Source organism: Rhipicephalus microplus, unplaced genomic scaffold, assembly GCF_043290135.1.
Source record: "Rhipicephalus microplus isolate Deutch F79 unplaced genomic scaffold, USDA_Rmic scaffold_336, whole genome shotgun sequence".
NCBI classification, from domain to species: domain Eukaryota; kingdom Metazoa; phylum Arthropoda; class Arachnida; order Ixodida; family Ixodidae; genus Rhipicephalus; species Rhipicephalus microplus.
This window is the reverse complement of record NW_027464904.1, coordinates 4,020-28,896: the sequence shown is the minus strand read 5'-3', so window position 1 is coordinate 28,896 and position 24,877 is coordinate 4,020. Positions and strand designations below refer to the sequence as shown.

At 49.6% G+C, this 24,877-nt stretch overlaps 1 protein-coding gene across 1 annotated transcript in view; it reads left to right on the top strand.

Moving 5' to 3' along the window:
* Positions 1 to 23,664, top strand: part of LOC142793804 (uncharacterized) — an 82,557-nt gene extending 58,893 nt beyond the window's left edge. The window contains exon 3 of the mRNA XM_075885811.1: positions 22,999 to 23,664. Coding sequence (XP_075741926.1) covers positions 22,999 to 23,256 — 258 coding nt within the window. The 3' untranslated portion in view covers positions 23,257 to 23,664. The remainder of the gene's footprint in view (positions 1 to 22,998) is intronic.
* The last annotated feature ends 1,213 nt before the right edge of the window (positions 23,665 to 24,877 follow it).

Below are 24,877 nucleotides of genomic sequence, written 5' to 3'. Positions count from 1 at the left end.
AACTCGGTTGTGCGTCGGCTATTATATTTACGTTGACTTCTGTGTCGGTGTGGCTTTCGTCCTTCTTTCTTTCTTTTTTTTTTCTTTTTGTTATCTCGTGTTTTTTTATTTCCGTCCGATTTTTCTCCACGCTCTCTCGTCCGATGCCTTCCTTCTTCCTTGCTTCGTGTATTCTTTTTGTTTGTTTTCTTCCTATCGTTCCTTATGCCCAGTGTGTGTATGTGTGTGCGCGCGTGCGTGCCTCTTTTACTACGCGTCCATTCATTCATTCATTCGTGGAGCGCGGTTTCTTTGCGGTAGTAGTGATCGCGTGGCGACATGAACGATGGGGCGTGATTGAGAGGCGTCCCTCCCTTGCCGTCTCTCCTGTTCGCTTTTGTTTTGCATCCGTGTTTTGAGCTGGCTTCCCTTTTTTTTTTTGTTTCTTTTCATGTGTGGTGCAATTCGTTGGGTAATTTTGCTTACATCCTTATTTTATTTTTTTCTTTTGCTCGGTTTCCTCTAACCGAGTCGCGTGCCGAGTTGTTTCTTTGTCAGTTGGTTTAGTTTCTACTTGCTTTTCTACCGCCTCTGTCGAAGCGTCAAGGACAATGTCGCACAGTTTTCGTCTTTCGAGCGCCCCTGCCGGGGTCTTGACCTCCGATTTTCAGCCCTTCTCTCTATTTTGTTCGCGGCTGGAAGTGATGTTTTTGCCAGCCCTTCCGCAACTCGGACTCTGACAGTCATTCTTTTCTTCTTTCCCTTTTCACGAATATTGCAGCGTCGCCTAATATTGCACTTCTGTCTTCGTTTCTCTGTTTTCCTTTCTGCTACCGACCCTCCGGGGTTCATGTCTTCTATTCTACATGAGCCAAATGCGTTGAATGAACACGGGTAGGGGCCTCGTGCAGACTCGCTGACGTTTTCGATCGGTGCACCGATCCTCGTCAAAGGCACCGTGCCATTCTTGGCGTGTTAGCGAGGGCTGCTGTCGTCACGTCTTCGTAGCGTCTGTGCGTGCCATTCGAAAAAAAAAAGACAAGAAAATGGAGACGAAGTGAGCATAACAATTTCTGGCCCGTAAATTTCTTAGTGAGTCCTTATAGGAAGAAACAGCTCTTTGTAGGGAGAAAAGGAGATCAGGTAGGGTTGAGAGAGGTGATTGGGGTGTAGATCCCATGAGCGGAGGGCGAGACGAAAGTCTCTTCAGAAATTGTATCTGAAAGCGCGTTATTTGAAACTTGTGAGTTCGCATTCCATTTTAATTCCTTTTACGTAATAATCGTTACACTGCAGCTAAGAAACCACGAACAATATCCTCTAGTCAATGCAGAGGTATTTTAAATTTGAAGAGGAGGAGGAGGGGCATGTTCACTTATGAAAAACTGTGTCGTCATAACATGCAAAGGAGGATAGATGCTCTACGAAGGGTACGTGTTTACTGGTAATGAGTTCAGCCCTTGACGTATCCCATCTTCCTGGTGGTGGTCAAAGGCTTCACCGCTGTGGGCTCGCAAGCGGAAGTAAGCTCACAATAAAATTTTATAAAATGGGAAGGGGGGGCTATTATTCCTGGCGTGGTTATATAGAAAGCAAGGTACTTTATTACGTATTCTCTGACAGCGGTGGTGGCTGGAAAATTATGTACTGGTGTGCGCACGTGGTAATAGATAAGAAACATGCGGGGCAGGTTGGGAAGGCGGTGATTCCAAACATCTAAGAAAAGAGAGAGTGAGAGAGAAAACTGATAATTGTAATAATGTTTGAGGTATACGCCCCCCCCCCCCCTCCCCTAACTACACTGGCGTCGCACAGTACACGGACCTTCTGGCATTTCACCTCTATCGAAATGAGGGAGAGAGGGAATACCGAGTTATGTTAGCTTGAAAGACTTCATAACGCGATTGGTGTGGGAATCGTAGATGTCTGCTTATTTATTCAACCTGTTGTGATGGTTTCTGGGCTATCGGAATTATGCCACAGATTTTATCGATTCCAAATCGAGGTATTCGAGTCAATTTTCCGACGGCGTCGCTTACGTTGGAACATATCATCGCATGTGGTGTGTTCCATTCTATTGCGTGTTCTTTGTCTTGCGTGAATAACTGGGCTAATATGTATTATTGCTCATGTGACGGGATAAAAAAATTACCTGCTTTTTAGTATTTACAGAGCAAACAGTTTTGGCAATGAGGAACATATTTGCGAGACATAAAGCCGTCGACGATCACGGTGTTGCCTGGTTGGAGAAAAGCTGCAAGCTTTGCCGTATTCTTCGCGCGGTGAGAATATTCGATACCTGACGGAAAGTATCTATATTACGCTGTATCGGCAGGTTTTGTACCGTGAATGGCTGGGGACAATATGTGTTAGTGCGTCACAAGGAAGCGGCATTTCTTTTCTTTTCTCCAATCTGAACTTTCCACAAGTCTCAAATATTTCGGCGTCCTGAGGCTGGCGTATCGCGTTCTGGGTCGCGTGACATTAATCGCACGTTTTCTGTGAAACACCATTGCATGCCTGTTCCCGTCTTTCGTCGTTAATTTGTGTTTGTTTTGCTCGTGTTGCGTGAGGCTTCGCGAAAAGTAAAACTTCGTTCTCGAAATTATATCGCGCGTCGTTCTCTGAACGTTCCGCTAAATGCTTCTCAAGATAGCTAATTGCTTTGTGTTAGTTCATAATATTTTTTTTTTTGTAGTCAGATCCTTAATCATGTGTTTTCGGCAAAAGACGTGCTACTAAACATGACTCTGTTTTCCATTAATAAAAAAGAAAAGAAAACAAGGAGGATAGCGAGTATGCGTTTGCGATCGATTCCCTCCTTTTCAATTTTTCCGCTGTTTCTGTGCTTCGCCTGAATGCGGATCATGATTGATGATTTGATATGTGGGGTTTAACGTCCCAAAACCACCATATGATTGTGAGAGACGTCGTAGTGCAGGGCTCTGGAAATTTCGACCACCTGGGGTTCTTTAACGTGCGCCCAAATCTGAGCACATGGACCTACAGCATTTTCACCTCAATCGAATGTGGATCATCGTTAATGAAGAATGCTTATATTCAGGAAAATTTGCCCTAGTGCTGTTGCGAATTGCTGGAAACTTCCGAATCCATAAAACGTTGAGGGAGGAAAAGTGATACCCATTTGATAGTTGTTATAAATGTGAGTTTTATCGCGTCCCACCACTGTCACCACTTATGAGTTCGCTGTGTCGCGATGGCAGTGGTAGCCAAGAGCGGCGAACAGCCGAACGAACGTCGCTGCAGCCTTCTTCCGCAAGCGTAATAGGGAGGCAATCGTTTTCAAAACAGCAACAGGCAGCAACGTTTACTATCTCAGGTTATAGTTTGTACAAAGCCGGCCAGCACGACGAAGTCGGCTGGGGCAAAATGCTTCCAAACGTGGGGCTGGGTACGGCCTTAAAATAACGATAGTTATAGCGCGAGAACAAAACGACGACACAGAGACAAGAAGGACATGAAAGACACGAGCGCTCGTGTCTTTCGCGTCCTTCTTGTCTCTGTGTCGTCGTTTTGTTCTCGCGCTATAACTATCGTAATGCCATACCAACTAGCCCAAGCTGCCACACTTAAAATAACGTTTTCGGTCCTTTTTCTGAGACCAGTTTCCGCTGCTCAACGGAGGAGACGCAGCTTTACCCAAAACTCGGAGGCGACGTTTTCCCCAGAACTGCATGGTGCCGCCTTCTGCGTGGAAGGGGGCGCTGGGAGCGGGGGGTGGGGGGGAGAGTTCGCCGAACAGCGCTCGATCTCACGAGAAGAATCACTCCCAAACGAGGACCATGTATGTGGCATAAGATGGTGCTAAGGATACGCCCGTGTCGTCAAAGCTCTTTCGTCAATATTAATTTGCGTTCAAGTAGGCCACATTGAGTTAGGGAAATTTATTTTTGCCCTCAGATTTATTACCCGTGGCTCATGCGTAATAACTCGGCTGTACTGAGTTTCTGGAGAAAAATGAAAAAATGTCGCGTGCATGTGTTTGCAAACCACGACTGTAGTAGTAGTGTGTAGGGATTTCGAGGCGTCCTGTCGCTGCGAGTTATGTGCACCAGTGGAACCTGCTGCGAGCGCTGCTGTGGCTCTCTTTCTCTCTGTTGTTGACGCCTCGACAAAGGGAAACGCAGGGTTCAGAAAGATGGTCTTCGCGAGGCTTTCTTCGTTTGACGTGTCGTCTATCCTTTCGACGACACACGAGAGACCGAATTTAGGGTCTGTAGCGTCTGGGTGCTGCGAGTGAGAACATCTGCGGCTTAGCCTCATCGCTTGACTGGCGTACCTTTACCACCTGCCTTTAATACCAGTCGGCAGCGTTGAGACGGAATCACCTGCCGTCGCGAAGCGCCGCGGGGGTGGTGGGCAGGGTTCGTCTTTCGGGAAGGACGGCTCGTTGTAGGCTTTGTGGACGCGAGTGGTTGGCAGGACCGAGCTCCGGTGATGTAACCGAGGGCGAAACGAAATGGTGGTGTCAGTCCATGTAGGTCCCAAGACGAAGTTTTCCTTTGTCAGAATTTCGTTCACGGACACTTTTTTTTTTTTTTTTGCAGAATGGCTTCCGAAAGTGGAATCTAATCGTCATAGGCGGAAGGTTCAAATGAAGCAAGAGTCTATACGATGCGGCGTGCTGCCTTTTGCTGCCGTCCCAGGCCCTCACTTAACTGTTTTAGTCATCTCTCTCTCTCCCTCTCTGTGTGTGTGTGTGTTATATTTATTTTCTTAATAAAAAATCAGAGCTAGCCCCCCCCCCCCCTTTTTTTTTTTTCTTTTTTCGTGAGGCACCTTATGCAGTCACCACGTGTCAAAACAACATGACCGAGCAACAAAAACTCCTATTTCAGAATGGGCGTCCACGTTTCATTCATCGTCGTGATAGTAGTATCTATGTGTTTCTCGACATCTGACCTTTAAAGTGGCAACGTTGGCTGACATTTCGCTCAAAGTGCCGCCCTCCACCCCTGTCCAACCTTCTTCCACCAACCCGGCCCAGCGGGAAACTTGAAATCTTGTGACCGTGAATGTTTGAACTGAGGTCGTTAACGATTGAAACTCAGTGGTGCTCGCACAGCTTCTCTGCTGCAACAGTGACTGGGGTACCCCTTTAAGATGATAGCATCCCCATATTTGTCGCGTCCGATGGCATTATGTAAACGCTGCTGGTCGCATTTAGCGGTTTACCCAAGTTGCGCTCACATTCATTCCCATGGCGCTTGTAGAATATGCACTATTTTTCGGTTTGATTGCGATGTGTCGATATATTGTGTGACCAATTTACGTCCAGCACCTGTGTATCCTTGTCACATTTCAACTCACACGCAGTTTTTTTCTTCTTTCATGGATCACGCACACACAAAAAAGCTTAATATCTACTTTCGTGTTTACGATTTCACGTGCTTCTCCCGATTCTACAATTACGCTGTTTTTCGAAACTGTGGCGAATCGGGTGCGACACTTTCCACCTAATGAACATTCCACTATGTAGCAGTATTCGTTGTCGCCTTCCATTGCTTTGTATCTAAGAGAGGGAGCAGTCAGCTGCGAACAGAAATCGAATGCCCATTCATACGCACATATTGCAGATACGACGTGCCTGACTAGCGTGTCTCGTACCTTTTCGTAGAAATCGTTTGCCAGTTGAGTGCAAAGGTAGTACGTAGACGTAGAGTTAATTTGGCGGCGATAGTCACGCCACCGGCCGCCGCTGCAATCGAGGAAGCACCGCCGCACTGACTGGCTTCGTCGTCGTTGAAAAGGCTCGATCGCGTGCCGCGCACGTTTTGTATAAGCCAATTAACTGGCGCGCACTAATAACTCGTGGAGCTGAAAGATTGTGTGGAGGCTGAGGCTGTTTTTCGGGCGCGCTGTGCGGCCTCGTCCAGCCGTTGCGCTAGTTGTTACGAAAACACACGCACACGCTGCCGGGAAGAGAGAGAACCAGATTAAGGATAGAATGCTTATGCAATGCGTTTTCTTACACAAACCTGTTCAAACTTCCTAGGCGCGTACGGTTGTGTTGAGTTGCCGATGAAACAAGTGGGTTCTGCCATATATACTCTGCATTATGTCGCGGCAGTAAGCAGCGTTCGCCGCGGAAGTACTGGCATAATTGTATCGACTAAATGACTTAAGCTGCTCGAACGATTATTATTGATTCCCTCGCCGAGTGGCATGCGTAGTAGGAATATGTTTCGCAATGGGGCGACCCGCCGTAGCTCGTGCGAGAACAGTACGTGAATGCCGATTTTTCTCTACGCGTGTGCCCTTTATAAATTGCCCTTGATCAATAGACGGAATGAACGAGCTCCGTGCGTGGTGGTCGCGTAGCGGAGAGACAGGGCATTACTTTCGAAAGCTTCCGGAAGAAAAGTGGTGGCGCCCTGTGCTTACGGGGAGAAGAAAGGGCGGGCGGGGGGGGGGGGGGGGCTGAGCAAATAATGAACGCCAAGAAAAAAAAAAAGGGGGGGGGGCGTGTACGTGTGTTTGATATTACGGAAGAGACCGGCGATAACGATCGCGCAGCGGCGCCGCTCGTGATGGCGTGTGCGTTAGTTTGTATGCCCCCCCCCCCCCCAATAAGCGGTCGTCTCGCGTCTTTCTCGCCCCCCTTTTCTCTCCCTGTGCTTCGCACGAAACCTCCCTGGAAATGAATGAATGACGTCTACGCGACGACCGCTGCTTGTGCGTTACTCCGTTTTTACTACTACGGAGGAGAAGGGAGCGCCCGTGGCGCGAAACCCGCGCAATCTTTTTTTTTACTATTATTATTATTTGCAGCGTTGGATAGAAAGACGCGCGCGCACACACGTTGACTGGAAATAGCCAACGCCTTGCTACGTTTTTTGTGGACGGCAAGTTTATCGCCGCGACTACCAATGGCACTAGTCTTTGTGTTTGTTCATGCGTTTGCGTCTTGTTGTTTGAAGTGACCGCCTCTCGTCGCGTCTTCATCCCTGTCGTCCCACTCGCGTCTTCTGTTCCTTTTCTGTTTTTTCTTTCACGTGGGAACCATTTTGAATCGCTTGTTCTTTCGCGCGTGCGTACGTTAGTTTCATTTCCCTGGACCTCTGCAAAAAGGAAAAGAAAAGCTCATCTCTTTTACATCTTTCCAAGTCTTTCGTTTCGTTCTTGTATGTTTCAGCTTTCTTCGCGAGCCGTGTCTCGTCTTTGCTGGGTCGGCAGAGCAGGCGGGCACGTTTTATTGCCTCTTCCGTTTTCTGTTAGATCTTTTCGCGTTGTACGCCGCCGGTACTTTATAATTTCTTTGTGTTCCTATCGATTCCCCCCTTCTGTGCGATTTTCATTTAATCGCTCGACCTTGTTGTTGTTCCATCTTTAGCATTCACGTCCGTCGTCGCCTTCGCTTCTACAATGCCTTTCATTCATCCCTTTCTAACTATTTATCTTCCATCGAACAAAACGGTCGTGCACGGGCGTATTGTTTTGGTTTGATCTCTCTTCTCGTTCGCACGTGGTTTTCGCTGCGTCCTTGTTTTGATTTTGGGAGGGAGCAGCAGCAGCGGCACTTCGGTAGATCGCACGGCGCGATCATTTTTCATGTGGCGGCTTGCTTCGTTCGCTTTCACTTTTCTCGCTTTCCTGTGCGTGCGTGTATGTGCGGTAGTACCCTGTCTCGTATCGCCGTCCGTCGCGGATTCCGCCCGGTGGTGCGGGGTAGGTGAGTAAACGTGGCCACCTCTCTCCTTTTGTAATTGGAGCGACCGGTGAGCGCTCGTCTTTTCTCTTACTTCCGTCTTTCGGCGCCTTTTAATGCCCTTCGCCGCCAGTGTGTGTGTGTGTGTTTGCTTTCGCTCTAGTGCACTCGTCGCGATATAAATACGTGATAGAGGAGGACGAAAGGCGCGCGCGGGGGGGTCGCTACTCTTTCCTTTTCATTCATCGCGCGCGCCCTGCCACGGTAGTAGTGGTTCAGTCGTGCTGTGTCTTTCGTGTTTTTTTTTTGTATGTGATTAGTTAGTAGTATACGGTGCGGCGGCGCGCGTCTCTCCTCGGTGCGGCGTGACGGTGCGTGCTGGCAGGCGATCAACTTTCGCGCTCATTGTCTCTTTATGATCCCCCGACCGTGTGGACTTCCCCCCTCACTTCTGTTTTGCTTTCTTTTCTCTATTCTCGCTACTGTAGCGCGCTAGACGGCATTTGACGGGCGTCCCCCTTCGAAGGTGAACGAACGCCCTTCCCTGGCGCACGTGCTTCGAGTGCGCTTGGAGGATGTTTTTCCCAGTCGAACATTTTGCATCCGTTGTAGGTGGAGGTTTCTTCACGTGCTTGAAAAATTTTTTCTCGTTATTCAGCATTCGCTGTGTAAGTTGGTTACACTTTTCCATCCCTAGTTTGGACAGACAGCGCGCGGGGACTGTGTAGTGCATTGTTGTGAGAGGGAGCGATGGAAGCGAAGAGAAAGGGACGACTGGGTTGCGGGCACGAGGGCCTGCTTGTCGACGTCGCGAACCAACCGCGAGCGTGTGTTCCTCCCTCGACGGGGAAAAAAAGCACGCCAGCGAACGAACGAACGGGAGAGAAGCGCGGCGCAAGCGGCAGCAGCGACCGCCGCCGCAGCAACGAGGGGAGCTGCCTGGCGCGCCGGCAACGCGCACACATTTCGCCCGAGCAGGCCAGCCAGCCGCCGGCAGCAGGCGAGAGCGCGCGTTAGCGACGACGAAAGAGCGCGGAGGGGCTGCCTGCCTGGCCTCGCCGGCGCTGCTGCCAGCAAGCCGCCGGCGAAACGCCGACACCGAGGAACCCCCACCAAACATGGCCGCCGAACGTGCTCGCTGCCCGGGAAGGAGACCGCCGTGAGACGGCAGCCGACGACCACGCGTCATGTACGAGACGGCGCGACGTCGGGTCGAACTGGACTTCTGCGGCACGTGGCGCCGTCGCCCCAACGTACGTGTGCTGCTGCTCCGCTGATGCGTGCGCGCCGTGCCTTTTGTCTAGCCAGCTATTTGCTTTTCTTTTTTCGTCTCGCTTGCTTGGACGTCTGCTGTCCTTTTTCCCGTATTCCCTTTCGTCGGTGGTCCTTTTCTGTCGTGGAAGCGTAGTATAGTTTGCTGCGGTGCTCGAGAAAGTTTTAGCATATTTATAAGAAGGCGACGCGTGTGCTGTTTGCTTACTTCTCTCCTCATTCAACTCCGCGCTGTCGGTATGGATCGTCGTGTTTCTGCATCGAACTTCGCTCTATTCGCCGAGCTTGTGCCAAGTCTGATCCACGGGCGAATATTCCGCATTAACCCGAGGGAATTTCTACCCCTATTTTAATACGCAACTCTCCCTTCGTTTATTTCTCTCCCCATTTTGTCTATTGAGTTTATTTCTCTTCATTTTCCTCCTCTGCGATTTCCGTTTCGACGGGTTGGAGCAGTTCTCGCTCGGGTTGGACGTAGAGGGAGCGGGCGTACCTTCAGGTCGCTGAATCTGCTGCTTGCCCAGCGCCATCTGGAAGCGGCAGAGAGCGAGGGTAGGCGGAAAATGCCTCGACTCCAGCGCCGCCCTCAGGCTGCTCTCTCCACTCGCGATTGTGATGGCGGCGCCCTTCCGGCGCTGTCCGTTCTGCCGCGGTGCTGTGTGCGCGGCCTCGTCGTCGGCGGCGGTGCGGCGCGCCCGATCTTTGCTCGAGGACGGCGGCCCTTTGCGTCGCCGCGTTGTTTGTGCAGCGAGGATCTTATTTTTTTTTTGCTTTTTATCCCTCGTAACTACACCGCCGGAGTGTGAACTCTGTTGCGATTTTTTCTAGTTTGTTTAGCGCGTTTCTTCCGGCCGTTTTGATGTCCTGTCTGGAGTACCGGCGCGTCCTACCCTTCTCCGTGCTGCCCGGAATAGGCGGCGTTCCTCCGTCCTCTGCGACGGCGTTCGCGCGTAGCCGTCCCTACGGCGATGGGTTCGTTCGCAGAGGCCAAGTGGTGAGTTGTTGTATTTGCTTTCGTTTCTGCCTATTTCATAACCAAAAAGCGTGCTCCGTGTCTTCTCTTATCGATTCTGCTCTGTTTACATGTCAGTTTGTTTCGTTGTTTGTATGTTTCTTTACCGCGTTTATGAGCTCCCCTGTGTCGGGATTATTTCTTGCTCTGATAAGCGAATGGTTAATTTAGTGGTGTATCGTGGTTGAACGGCTCTGATGGATTTTCGTTGGTTGCTACTGGACTGTGTTAATCGTTAGTTCGGTCAAATTAACTACCAGCCGTTTGTTTTTTGTCACTAAGGATGTGCACGCGTGGCAGTTTGTTGATTCAGTTCGTGTGATGTATTCATTATTCCGCCTTGTTTTCAGTCTTGCGTTTGCGCCGACCTTGCCCGCTTAAAAGGCGCTCATGAATACGAGAACCGCGGATGTAAGATTTTCGCGTATTTGGGATTTGCCTCGATATTCCTTTGTTATCCTACTTGTCTTGCGTTACTAACCGCAGCATGCGGATCGTGCAAACGCATTGACGTGGATACGCCCGAAGTATGCGGGTCGGTCATGGCCGAGTCGGAGCGATTGCAGCGCCACTCGACGAGTCCCATGTGTTTAGAAGCGTTTCGGAAAAGTCCACGCTTTACGAAAGCTCTATTCGCTTAGAATTCTACGAGGAGTGGAAGGAGGTTTCCTGAAGGGCGGTCATATGCTCAAGCACCAGCCGAAGTGTATATATATATTGAGTGCTGGTTGCATATTGCACTTTAACTCGAAGCTCAGCGAGAAATTGGACATTTCCCTTCTTCTATCTACTACTACTGCGGCTACTACTATTATTACTCCTAATAATAGCAGACATAAATTTTTGGGAACTGTGAAAACATAACTGTTGCCCCGCCGCGGTGTTCTAGTGGCTAAGGTACTCGGCTGCTGACCCGCAGGTCGCGGGTTCGAATCCCGGCTGCGGCGGCTTCATTTCCGGTGGAGGCGGAAATGTTGTAGGCTCGTGTGCTCAGATTTGGGTGCACGTTAAACAACCCCAGGTGGTCGAAATTTTCGGAGCCCTCGACTACGGCGTCTCTCATAATCATATGGTGGTTTTGGGACGTTAAACTCTACATATCAATCAAAACATAACTGTTTTGTTTTCGGGGCATGGACACCACAGATGCATCATAGGTAGTAACAAAAGACCGATACACCTGCACACTTTTTCCGATGAGCTTCTCTTCAAAGGTGTAGACATTTTCTCGCCGTTTTTCCGCGATAAATGAAAATGATAGACCTGGTATAAACACATATTGACGGTCAGTGCCCGTGTGGGTATCTCTAGTTTATCGTACCCTAAGAGCGTGTTAACCGGTTTTGGTTTCGTTTCTCACTGGTTGCGTGCGTCGTACGTGACTTTAGTCTCGAAAGTTGTCGGAAAACACCCGGCACATTATGGCGTGAGCGCCATCATTTTGCGTGCTCCTTCCTACGTGGGTGTTGTGTTACTGTTGGACTATGAGCCCACCTCTCTTCCACAAAAAGAGAGAGACCCTGAAGGGGTGGTGGTGGTTACATACTCAGCACGCCACACATTTCAGCACGCCACACATTTTTGTGTGTGTGAAACACACACAAAAATTCAAATGTTGTTTGAGGTGGACAATTCTCGCATGTGAGCCTGCAGCTGACGTCAGTCTTACGTCAGAATGAACCGTCCCTCTTATCTGAGCCATATGCTTGCGTTACATTTATATTTTAAGAGTCCGTAAACACACTCATACTTCAATATGACACACTTGCATCTTACACGAAAATAAGTTAGGTGAGTTGTATACGAAAATTCGTTTTGAAAGTATATTACTAACACCATTTGTTGCAAGTCTATTTTTTGTTTATTTTGTTATAACCGATATTTCGTTATATCCTGGATCGTTTCACTAGGGTTAAGTGTCTCGTCTTCGCTTTCATGGAGAACAAATGCTCCCGTTAAGGGAAGGGAGCCTAAACGTCGTTTTTCGTACCCCCTGCCCTTTTTTTTGTGGTCAATGTCATCTTAATTATATGATTATCATGATGCTGAAACATTGTATATTACACGCCTGTTGCGTTCGTTTTGTGCCAAAATGTGTCCAGGTTTGACGATCCAGATTAAGTTTTCTTGAGTCATGTACTATCTTCAGGGTTTTTTTTTTTAAGTTTTGTTGATGCATCTACTACCTACAGTTAGCTTTGCATGTACAAAATACCACGATAGTTCCGTTGTGTTACTTCAGTTCGTACGGAATTCACGAGCATTTCTTAACTACCTGCGTATTTTCGTGTTCTCTGTCATAGCACTGACTGTTAATTATCTACTTTTGTCATTTTGCTTCAGTCTTACATAATATCTTCCCTCGTGTAGGGTCGCCAGCCGAGCTTGTGCTTGATTAACATTCCTGACCTTTCTCGGGTGCTGCCGAAGCTTATCAAATGCATGCGTAGGGAGTATTAAGCAGAATATGTCTCTGCTGTGTGTAGTCGAGCTTGCCTACTGACCAGCTTGCAACCTTCTGAGGCGTAAAATGATTCTGTTCAATGTAGGCTCAATGTTCTATGCAATCGGAACAAATAGGTGGATCAACCCTTCATTTCATATTTGTTCATTTATTGCTTCATAATAATTCCAATGGTTCGGAATGAAATTTCCCGCGCAAAACATAAAGGGGCCTAGCTACACTTTTTGAGCATGGTCAGAAAACGATGCCGATCGGTAGTAGAAGCTCCCGACAACACGCGAGCCAAATAATATAGCAGAGCATAGGACCTGAAGGTCACAATAAATTATCAAAGTCAGCTAAAAAAAGCATTGTCTCCTCTCAACAAATCACTGAATAAGCCCAAAAAATATTTCGTAGTAAACCCATCTATCAGCCATTGGCTGATTTGAACATGGCGCGTTCGGTTGTTACAAAGGTCGCCGCGAGAGGCCGTCACTTGTCTACGGGTGCGCGCGCGATCGCACTGACAAAGCCGCGTATTCAAAGAAAAAAAAAAGGGGTGCTGAAGGTCAGGAGGCGCGAGTGACGTTTTCTGTTTGCCCCTCCCGTCCCTCCCTGCTCTATTTCTATAGCTTCGAGTGCTTTCGTCGGGACGAGAGAAGAGAGAATGTAATTGCAGCGTGTGACAAATCTTTGTAACTCCGCTCATACTGGACGTATTTTTAAAATTTTTGCGTCGTTGAATTTGTGAGGTAATATGCTTTTCCAGTGAATTAATTCCATGGTTACTCAAAAAAGTGTTTCAGGGCCCCTTTAAATAAATATCCAACATCTGCAGAGTGAAGAAACTTCCTCAGTGAATCGCGGGGAACAGCGCGAGCGCTTCTGTAGATTTGGCCTCACTTTTTGTTGCGTGAGGTTTACAGCATAGTTAAGCAGATAAAATGTTAAACAGGACTTGTAGTGGAAGAACCCCCCCCCCCCCCCCTGCTGTCCGACCCCTAAGAAATGAATGATTCCAAGTCTAACGGCGTTTTCGTCTCTGATCTTTATGAACAATCGTCTATCAATCTATGTGGGCATTTATCATATCATTTAGTTTTCGCGCTGTAGTGAAAATATATAATGTCTGCTGATTTCGATCGGCGTGTCCCGGCTAGATAAGGGGGAGAGAAAGAGAAACAATAGAAGGCACGGCGGTTAGCCAGAACCTGAAAGCACGTTCTGTTTACTACCCTGCAATTTGGAAGAGGGATAGATGTAATCGGTCGCACGCTTGTGAAAGTAGATCAAGTCTACTTGAAGGTTCGCTGGGAGGCAGCCGAGAAACTGGTCGTCCGAGGGCTTCTGTACTGACACCTGGGGTCGTCGTGCTCTTCCTGTCAACTTTGACGGCGTTGTCGTCGTCGTCTTAATTTCCTTCCATAGGCGAACATCTCCCACTCGGATAAATAGAGAAGTCGTGCATATACTCAACCGCATATGCGTGGTCGTTTCTGGTTTAGGACTTGTTTCTCGCGTTTGGATTAAGAATGTTCTGAAGTACCCTTTTCGCTTGCGTTGCGTTCTCTTTATTGTTTTTTTTTTCGTTCTTTTTCATTGTTTTCTCGCGTTATCCGATTCGGTGCCTTGCTCTTCGTGCTTCATAAATCTTTACGCGTAACTTTTTTTTTTTTTTGGCCGCGTAGTTTATTGTCGCTACACGGGAAATATTTTAAAACAGGCAGGCGGACGTACTTTGAGTTGTGTGGGTTGCTTTAATTTTTTTGTGCTGTTTTCGTTGCGATGCATCGATCATGGCACAAAAGTTAAAATAATTCCGAGCTTTATGTCCTGCTTGCGTTCTGCTACGCCGCGCTACCATAAACGTGTCCGCCTTGATATCGCTTTCCGAACGAGCAGGCAAGTTTGAAAGTGCCGGATCTCATCAACCACGTGCGCGTTTCTACGTCGCCCCTGGGATTCGCTTCGGCGGGGCGACGGTACACGACGTCATCCACGGGAATACACCCGTGCACGCGGAACGCCGAGGTGCGAGCGGCACTGCCAGGCACGGAGTTTTCTAAAGTTTATTAGAGGGGACTCGCGCGCTGCGATCGTTGATCTACCGTGAGAATGATGGGCAGTACACAGATTTGCCTAGGCTTCGTGCTTGTGGGCTTCGAAGGCACGTGTGCCCTTGTTAATTGCTGGCTTAGTTTTGTTTCGAGTAAAAAAAAAAACGCTATGCCCTTCTTGTCCGATTTGAATTGGTGAGCCTAAAAGGTTAAAGGGGATGAAGCGTTCACTGCTAAACATTTGCCGATTATCGTTTTGTGACAAAGCCGCTCCAAGCCACGCAAAGCCAAACGGATCTGGAAGTATGAAAATTACGCAAATTTGTGTACTACCCATAATTCCCACGTTGGCTGAAGTGCCGTGCGTCGCAGCTCTCATAGACACTAGCGTCAGCGTTCCCTCTAGTGTACTGATAGGGAACTATGCTTTTTGGCACCTTACGCTAAAGTATCGCACGCTAAAAACAGGAACGACGTGTCACAATAGCGCGACAGGTTCACTCGACACAACACAGCGCAAAGTGCGACCGTGTCTTATTTTCTGTTGTCACTGTAGCCAGCATGGCCTATCATGTAGCAGAATGCAATAACAAGAAGCCCTTCGTTGGCGACATTCGTTGACCAAAATCAAGGATAGTGGTTGCGTCATCTTTTTTATTTTAGTTTTGTTTTTGATGATTCGTGGATGATGTGTAATGCGAAAACTAACAACACTACTTTGGATCGGTATCGAAACTGTGGCTACCCTTGTCACACGGCACTGGCGTAGCCCCGCCGCGGTGGTCTAGTGGCTAAGGTACTCGGCTGCTGACCCGCAGGGCGCGGGTTCGAATCCCGGCTGCGGCGGCTGCATTTCCGATGGAGGCGGAAATGTCGTAGGCCCGTGTGCTCAGATTTGGGTGCACGTTAAAGAACCCCAGGTGGTCGAAATTTCCGGAGCCCTCCACTATGGCGTCTCTCATAATCATATAGAGGTTTTGGGACGTTAAACCCCACATATCAATCAATCAACGGCACTGGCGTAAGCAGGAAGTGGCACCTCCCACCTCCCTCTCCTGAATTTGTTTTTGACTTGGCGTACAGAGCGAAAAATTACCATTTCAGGTGTCTGCGCTCTTGTGTTTTGGCAGTGCGTGACAGTCGCCACAACTTAAGGTAGCCGTGTTGGACAGTGTGTGTGTGTGTGTGTGTGTGTGTGTGTGTCTGTGTGTCTGTGTGTTTTAACTCGCGCCGCGGTTGAAGCTAGCGCCTCCTCCTCGTCTGCCGCCTCCAAGCGTCGTGCGCTTCTCCGCTAGATGAAGCTGCTACTGCTCGATAGAGAGACGTCTTTTCCAGCATCCTGCCTTTCTTGGGAGTTCCTTCGCGCGCTGCTCTCTATTGGCTTCACCCTTTCTGTGCCGCCTTACTTAAAGGGACTCCGGGCCAGCTCCTGCGAGACTTCCCTTTCATCGTCGTCGACTCTGGGCGTGCTTCTTTCGCCGCTAGCATCCGGTCTCCGTTGCACAAGTACTCCGCCGTCCGAGCTCGTCTTTCTCTGGCAGCTTGGCACAACGGCCGTCTCGCCACTCGTCTCGGGCACCTCTTACCATAGTGTGTGCTGTTCAGCTTTAGCCGCTAAGGTTATCTGTTTGATTTGTTCCTAATACTTGAGCAGCCAACAATCGCAGCACACGAGGGGAAGAAAGCAGCCTAGCAACTGAAACAGTGAACTGGGGATTTTCTAGGGACAGTGCGACTACGTGGTTTATGTGCCCCGGCCGAGTGTGGCACGCATGGCGCGGTCTTGTAGCTTGTTGCACGCGTGCTGCTCCTCTCCTAAGGGAATTGGTGAGCGGTCATGTTTGATTGATTGAAACAACTCTATCGATATTTGTTCGATGACGCTCCCAAATTGCCAGGAATATCCAGGCCTGAAAGTTATACCGTCTAGCTTTATTCGCTTGCGCATCTTAACCGCTTCGGCGCAACTTTACGCCGGCTGACGTAATTTTACAAGCATTCAAAAAATGCGCGAGAGTGGCATAGACCAATGCCTCACATATGTTGGTGGGTCTGGCCCGATCGGTTTGTTTTGTTTTTTTTTTTCCCAGTCCTACGCGTCCGTGGTGGTTCGGAGGGGAGATGCACCGCGTCTAGTCCACAACTGGAGCGTAGCGGTAGCGCCGCTAGTGATGTGAGCGTCGGCTGTATCGGAGTAGTCACCGTGAAGACGCGGAGCGAATCTCCGCGTTTCCGTTCCGTCGCCGTGAGTGCCTTCTTTCCATCGAGGAAGCGGCCAGGCGTATTATATTGGGAGTTGTTCGTGCTCGATAACGGCTGTCGAGTGTGTACGTCAGAGGAAAGAAAGGGAAGCTGGCGTAGATGTCCGCCACTTCTCTCATGCACGCTCAGACCGCTTGCTTCGTCGTTGCTGAGCAAGATGAATTAACGCGTATACGAGGGCTGTCCACGTAGCAAGGGTGCCAATTTGTACCGTGTCGGAGCCTCAGCCGCGTCGACATAGTTGACAGGATTATACTACGGTGACAAGACTGTAGACACGTTTTGTCCTAGTACGACAGACCGATGAAATCGAGAGTTGTGGGTGTTGTCGTTGGGGGGGGGGGGGGGGGATCAGGTTTAGCGCGCGTCCCCTCCCCACGCGTATGTCGCCTTTTCCAAGAACGTATCGGCGGTGAAAGCGCGGTCGCGCTGGCTAATTAATGGGGCGCATTGAGCCGCTTCCCTAATTGGCGCCTGCGAAGGAGCTCGTCGCTTTTCCGCTAATTGGACGCGCGCGTTTAATTGCCGCGCAGGGACGCGTGGCGTTTTCCTTTCTTCGTTCATTCCTCGGTAGTAAAGCACTTGTCGCCCCCAGCGTCTTTTTCGGGTCTGTTTACTGCCCATATATACACCTCGTTGGTGGTTCGGTGGATATACATGTATGACACGGAACTCTTTGGGAATTCGGACGTGTTTGCGCAGCCCTTTCTTCGGTGGCGGAAAGAGGAGGTTTCTCTGGTCGTTAGATTGCGCAGTTACTTACCGATTTGTTAGCGTAGCGCGCGCGCCCGCCCAGTCGATTTGAATACGAGTACCTTTAACATTCTGATGCGGGATTCTTTCAATGCGACAGCACTCGCCCGTGCATGAGGTTTTCCGGGGAAGATAGGAAGTGGGAAGTTGAATGGAATTGCTGGTCCTTGTACTAACACGTACTCTCCTCTCGACACGTCCTCCCCCAGCTGCGGTCCGGCGTTGAATACGATGGTGAGCTTCGGGATATTTGGGCGGCCTGCACATTGTGCTTTTGTAGTAACGCGAAGTCGTTGTGCTTTTGTCGTAATTGAATGCACTCGATCGGACCCAGGTAGAAACGTTAATTACTGATGGGACATTTCACAACGTGATCACGTGCTGACCTGTTCGTAAAGTCGTCTCTCTCTACGTGTCAAACGGATTGTTGCCCACGTTAAAAAATAGTTTCATTTTTGGCATTAGTGCAGCAGTTTATAATTACTTCTTTTTTAAACGTATCTATCCGTGCACCAAGTTCACGATATTTCGGGGTTGTTTAGAAAAAAAGCTTGTTGCCTAGATGAATCGCCGTGGTCCTGACTGTCGGGCGGCGTCGCAGTGCCTTCTCTAAGCTTCCACCATGTGCACGGGGCAGTGTCTTGGGAGCAAATCCGAATCTACGCTGACGGGTTACGCTCAGTCGTGGCTCTCTCCCAGCCGAAATGTGATTTGGTGACGTCGAGGCTCGAATGATCTCGCTCGCTCTTTTGGATGTTCTTCCGAAACCCGTCAAAAGATGTTTATCAATGAGGTGGCTCCAGTTCGGTGACTCGAGAAGTACGCCGCCCACTTGGTTTGTTCCTTTTTCTGCTTGACGTGACGAAGGAATAGAAACGGGGCGTTACATTCGCGGGCAAGTCTCTGTGCCAATAAAGAGGGCTTCATATGCACTTGTGTTACTGCGCCAAGTACTGTGGCAGCTTGGCACTCCTCGTGCCGTTACGCAAGCGGAGGAAGCGGGTCATGCCCGAGTCGCTGGCCTGGCGAAGTTATCTGTTATATTTTTTTTTTCCCACTCCCCGTTCGCACTCAAAATGCCACTAACCGACGGTGTCTCTTATGTAAGCAGAAATGGCATGGCGTATGTTGCTTTTTTCAGCCCCCCCCCCCCCCCCCCCAATCCACCCTTTCTGCCATTATGTAAGCGCGTTCCTTCCTGAAAGCGTGCTTGCCGGAATGGCTGCTGGAACTACTGGCATCGCTTTCCGAAAGAGATATGTTGTTTGTACGTACATGGCGCGCGGTGGTGGTGATGGTGATGAAATCCATTTGCATCCTCTTTGAAACAGCGTGACAGCCAGCAGTCAATATTTCACTTTAATTCGTTTGAATCATGCAATACGTGACATCTTTAGCTGTCTACACACACACTATATAGTCGCAACCAGTTTCCTATCTATTCTGGCTCCCAAGGACGCCGACACTCCGTGTACACTCACGTGCTCTGCCGTGAGCGACCCTGTCCCGAGAAGGTAGTTGTGTGCTTTGGTTTGACAGATTGGTGGCAGGGCGTGTCACGTTGCCCGGTGCGTGGACGGCGTTGGCATTTTCCCGAGTGAGGCGCGTTCTCACGCGGTGTGTTTGGGCGCGAGAGCGCCGCAGGGGACGGGAACGGGCGCGCCTTTTCAGCTCGGGTCTTGTGTGGTTTGCACGCCCCAAAGCAACGCGGGCCACGAGAGACGCCGTACTGCGAGGAGTTCTCCGGATAATTTCGACCCCCCGGGGTTGGTGCACGCGATTCGCCCGGTAATAAAACGCGTTTTTGAGCTAGTTGGTGTGTGGCCTGGTACAAGTAGCAAGGATAAGAGGACTAATGCTGACTAACAGAGCTTGTTCTGTTCTTTCTTGTCCACGTCGTGTTTTGTTGTTGTTGTTTTTTATCCCTTCACATTTGCCAGATGTGTAGAGTACGCAGAGCTGTAGCATTGGGTGGGCCTTTCAGGGTTCTGTGCAGTAAGCAACCGTCAGTCATCGCGATTTTTGTGGTCTGCGCTCGCGTGCGTGTTTGCGTGCGTTTCTGTGTTGGCATTCTCGGCATGTTTTTGGCAGGGTGATGCGAATAATCCTGAATAGGGGTCATGTATTCTGATGTTAGTGGTCTGTTGGTGTAGGCCGTGGCGGAACTTTTAAAAATAAGTGTTCGGAGAAACCGTTCTTAGCTGGTTCGTCGGGCTCACGTGCTAGCTTGTGGATGGATATCCAATCAATCGAACACTACGAAGTAGAGCTTTTTGCGGTTCAAACAACGGCAAACCTAGAGTGTGAACAAGGCTCCTGTGTGCGGAACCGAAACGTCTTTTCATGTTTTGTGTATTTCACCTTGCTCGGCGCTTTTGTATTTGTTATTTTTCACTATGTTTGTCCCCGACCAGACGGGATTCCGTCGGACTCTTGACTATATAAACCTAGACTATTTTCCCGACGCTTCTGCCTTTCTGCTTTAAACCGTCGGTATGCGAAGATTCGCTGCACCTAACTGCTGATCTTACGAAAGCGATGTTTTGTGTAACAGCAGCCTGTCGCTACTGTGTGTATCTTGTGTCGCAATCTCCGGGGAAAAAAAAAAAAAAAGAGCCGTCATCGCGGCAGAATGTTTCGATTCTGCGCCGGGTGGTTTCGTAATGGGTGATCGTAAACAAAGGAAGGATAGCCTCTTTATCTCAGCGTGGACGCAAATTGCCTTAGCCGAGAAAGTGCTGGTGGATCATTAGCTCTGTTTGCGAAGAAGCGAGGCGTGCGGACCGTTTATACTGGCCAGATCTCGCGTTGTCATCTATCTGAGGGAGTCCCCCCCTTCCTCCTCCTCGCAAATCCGTTCTTTGTTGTTTGGTCGGCGTTGTGTATCTGCTGCCTCTCTTGTCTGCGCGGCGGTTCGTTTTCATTGCGACTGATATTTCACGCCGGCTTCCGCAAGGCCGTCCGAGGATCGAAGGACGGCCTGGACGAGTGCTCGAAAGAACTGATCGACACGCAAAAAAAAAAAAAGAAAGAAAAGAGTTGACGGTGAGCAGGAAAAAAAAAACAGTTCAGTGCAGATGGGACGGCAACAAAGGCAAAAGAACTAAACACGAACGGACAACACTGTCGCTATCTGTTTCAAAAAAGGTGGGGGGTAGAAAAAGCCAACAACGCCAGAGCGGCTGGCCGCATCCGAAAATAGCGAATGGGCAGATAGATCATTTACGAGCGCGCTGCCGAGATACGGGAGTGCGAAGCCTGAACAGCAACAACAACAAAAAAAAAAATGTTTGGGAGGAGTACTGCGAACAGGGGACGCTGATGGTGTTTGAGCGTGCGCGCATGAATGCTTCGGCAGGAAGGGGTTACGTTGAGGTTTGGCTACGCAGTAACTTCGAACTCGGGAAGGGGAGCTCGACGCTTTCGCGGTACGGTAACGGTCGAGAAAGCAAAAAAATAAACAATAAGAATGGGGAAATAATAAATGCGCGCGCTGCGTCCGTTTCCTCCTCCGGAGCACGGAAGACCCACTTCTTTGTCGATGTTTTGTAGTTGTTTTTTTTTTTCCTTTCATGCGTTCTTCTCTCTTCTGCATCAGTCTGTGCTCTTGTCGTGAGCGGCGGGCATGTCTTTCTTGCTCTTCTTTGCTTGCGTTCTACTGCCTTTTAGTTGTTTTTTTATGACTCTGCTCGGGTATCTGTGTGTGTGCGCTCGCGCTGTGATTTTGTTTTGCTTCCTTGTGGTTGGCGCGTTCTTATGAGGGCGGAGCTCGACCGCTGAGCGGATACGGGCATCTGGGTTGTTATTTTTTCGTGTTCGGCCACCGCGAGACGACGTCTGTGTGCCACGGCGTGCGTGCCCTGAGCGTTTGAAGAATTCACCCCCCCCCCTCCACACCAGCGGCAGCAGCAGCTCTCGATGACGTAATTGGGAAGTCGTTTCCTGATTGAGAATGCGGCGTTATGGGGCTTTCCCCGCTGCCGTCGTCGGTCGTGTTTATTATGCGCTTTTCTTCGTTTACTCTTTTAACCACGCCGTCTGTTTTGATCGGGACGGTTCGCTGGCCGCCGGACAGGTGTTCGAGCGATGGGAAAAGCGCGTCCAGGCGTGAAATGGGTGAGCGGTGGTGCGCGTGCTTGTTTGTTTGTACTTGCGGGGGGCGATGCTGCGCGGCGTAAGAGCAAGAACTGCCAAAGTGCGATGCGCCTTGTCCACAGAAATGGGTTTCGAAATGGACGAGTGACAACAACAAATAATAGGAGACGTTCTGGATCTCTACGTTCGGACCCTTCTCACGTTGCGTAAATTTATATTGAATGCACGCTGCGTCGTCGACGTGGACCGAACGTGCTACGTTTTCTTTTGGCGCATTCACGAGTTCCATGTTTTTTTTTTTTTTTGGGGGGGGGGGGGGGGAGATTCTGGAGCGCGACATCTCCGGTGCACCGGAACCTCACGTATCTAGACCGATCGCCTAGAATGATATATTTCTCGCCTGTTGACTGACAGCTTGACGGAGACAGCGATAAAGCCTCTGGTTTCACGAGACAATCGAATCAAAAGCTCCACGCGCGCGCGCGCGTGTGTGTGTGTGTGTGTGTGTGTGTGTGTGTGTGTGTGTGTGTGTGTGTGTGTGTGTGTGTGTGTGTGTGTGTGTTTCAGAACTCTGTATGTAACACGGCGGATTCATTCTGTGTGTTTGTGTCGCTCAGACTTGACCCGTGGTTCGCATTGATCTCGGCGGTGCATGTTGAAACGCTTTCTTCGGGTGAGGCGGAAGGGATACAACGCAAAATTGGCTGTCAACACACCACTCCCAATAAGGCAGGCTTCAGTTAGAGCTGTTGGTGCAGATAAATTACCGAAAGTATTGCTTGGTGTTTCAAATATGCAGCCAATATTTCTCTATGCTCCTGGGTTAGGACATTTTATTTTACGGCTTTTAAATTTTTAATATATTTTGATATTCAGCTTTACTACTGTGCCACCTATTTACTGATCCCAAGTCTTCTCATGTATCGTACAGAAAACGTCCCAACTGTGCTTTTGCGGCTGTTTGCATTCTATTTTGTCGTTCATTTGCTCTGTCGTATTCAAAAGCTTTTTTCGCATTCATAACTTCGTTTACGCCACCTACGTTCGACCATGTCAAACATGAAGTCAATATGGTACAGGCAGCCCCCTTTACGTACAGTCGCGCCCAATATAAGTTGGAACATGCTGCTCGCGGTCATAGAGCAGTGCCGCCGCTGCGTGATGGCGCCTACGTAGACGACAATCAGTGACGTAAACTACTCCCTAACCATCTTCAGATTTACTGGTGTTTCAGTATTGGTTTAATCCATGCATATCGTTCTGCAGCTTGTGTTGAGAACCAGGTTTGGTACAGGCAGCTGTCCATTAGGTGGGTTGACGTAACCAGCTGGGCCGGAACCGACCCGCTAGCTTTTACGCGAGTCTGACGATGTCGCTTTGAACGTGCAGGTGTTATGTGGAGAGGTGAGTGGTGGCTGTGAGACTGATGCGTGTTTCCTTCTTGTTTCCGCAGGAGCTGAGCGGTGGCTCCGAGGACGAGCACGGCGGGGGCGCCCGTAGCCCCGCAGCGGGGCCCGTGCGGGGCGCCGCGGGCACGCCGCCTGCGCCCCAGCAGTCGCCGCTGCGGCCGACGCCTTCGCCGGGGGCGCCTGGCCCCGGAGGGGGACCCCAGCCACCGGGGGCGAGGTCCATGTCGCCCGCCATCGGTGAGACGTCGTTTTCGTGTCTTGCTTTTGCTGCTCGGAATTTTCTGTGCGACCGTTCTACATAACAGGGGTACTCAGATGAGAGATGCCGAAGTGTGGCCCGTCAATTGAGTATAGACTGAGACACCTGTAATACAATATCTAGAACCACAGCGATTGGACATTGTGACACATATTCAGTGTCTATGTTCCATTCGTATCCACAGTAAGTTCTAAAGAACAAGCTATCGGGAAAATAAATATTGTCGCTATCCAGCATCACCATCTAGTAGTCAGTACAGCCGAGTGAGGTTGTACTGACTACGTAAAATAGAATTCCATGAGAAACACACGAAGTCTGGCGCGTAGTTCGTACCTATCATTTCCTTTAGATTTGAATGTTGATGAATTTTTGGGAGGCTTAGGGAAAGGGGTTTTGAGCGAAAAGTTGTTTCATCTTCGCATGAAGGTACCCAAAAATCCCAGATTGAGCACTGCGAAGCGAAGTGTACCAGACTCTGATTTAGTGTGAATTCTTGGTGCTATCTGGCAGCGCGGATTTCATGAGGTCTTGCAGACGTCGCGTCCCTGTCAGAATTTGTGTTTCGGTGTTCATGTGAAATTTTACACTGTCGACCACCGCGTAAGAGTTCCGATCGAAACTCGTATTGTAGCGAGGTGAAGCGAGAAAAGCAATAGCCAAAATAGAAAAAGTAAACAAATAGTGGATAGTTTGTGAATAGTTAATGTAGGATAGGTAGTGTAGTGTCATTGCTATTTCTGGCTGAAACTGTTCTCTAAAAATTGCACCGTTAGCACGTGCGCTGTTATTGACAAGAAGTACTTTTCCAATATTTGGTATTGCACCGCGGAAGAGGCCTATTCAATAAATTCATTGGTTTGTTTATTCAGACGCATACACACAATTTACATTATTCTACGATCCATTATTCTAAACGAATAGTTCATCGGGTTTCTTCTCGTCGGCGTTGGCCGCCGACCTTCGAAGAGGTGAATCGCTTCGAACAATATGTGCCTCTGGCGGACGAGGAAAAACGTGTGGCAGCTCAACTAGCGTAAAACCTGAGTAAGCGCGTTGCACGGGCACTCGACGACGATTCCCGTTTGGCGACTTCCCGCCGCTCCGTTTACCGATGCCGCCAGCGTTTGAGGTAAGCATATGCAGGGTTACCGTGGCACAGCACGAGTAGAATGATCGTGGGCAGATTCGCGAACTCTGGTGTACCACGTGTGCGGCGATACTTTTAGATGCGGAGCATCTTATACTCGCGCCTTGTAGTGCGCCGTCCGCACCGCTTCTAGAACATTCGACAGCTGACGCGCGCGCATGCGCCGTCGCCCACTCTTCCACCATCTGTGCATCCCTTCCTCCTCTACACACCGCGCGCGCTTCACTCCTCCACCATCTGTGCACCCTTCCTCCTCTACACACCGCGTTCGACATCTACAATTCTCCTGATTCTCCAGTGGACGCGCATGTGGCGTCGCGCTTCGAGAACATTCAACAGCTGACAGTGCATGCGCCGTCGTGCTGTATATATACTCAAGGTCGGCGCTCGCTCGCTCAGTTGCCGCTCGTCGGTTGGTTTGTACGGCGCGTCGACGTCCAAGGTCGCGATGAAATGAATTCCAACGAATCCACAAACACAATGATCGACGTCCCTTCGACCAGCGCCGCCCTTTCGC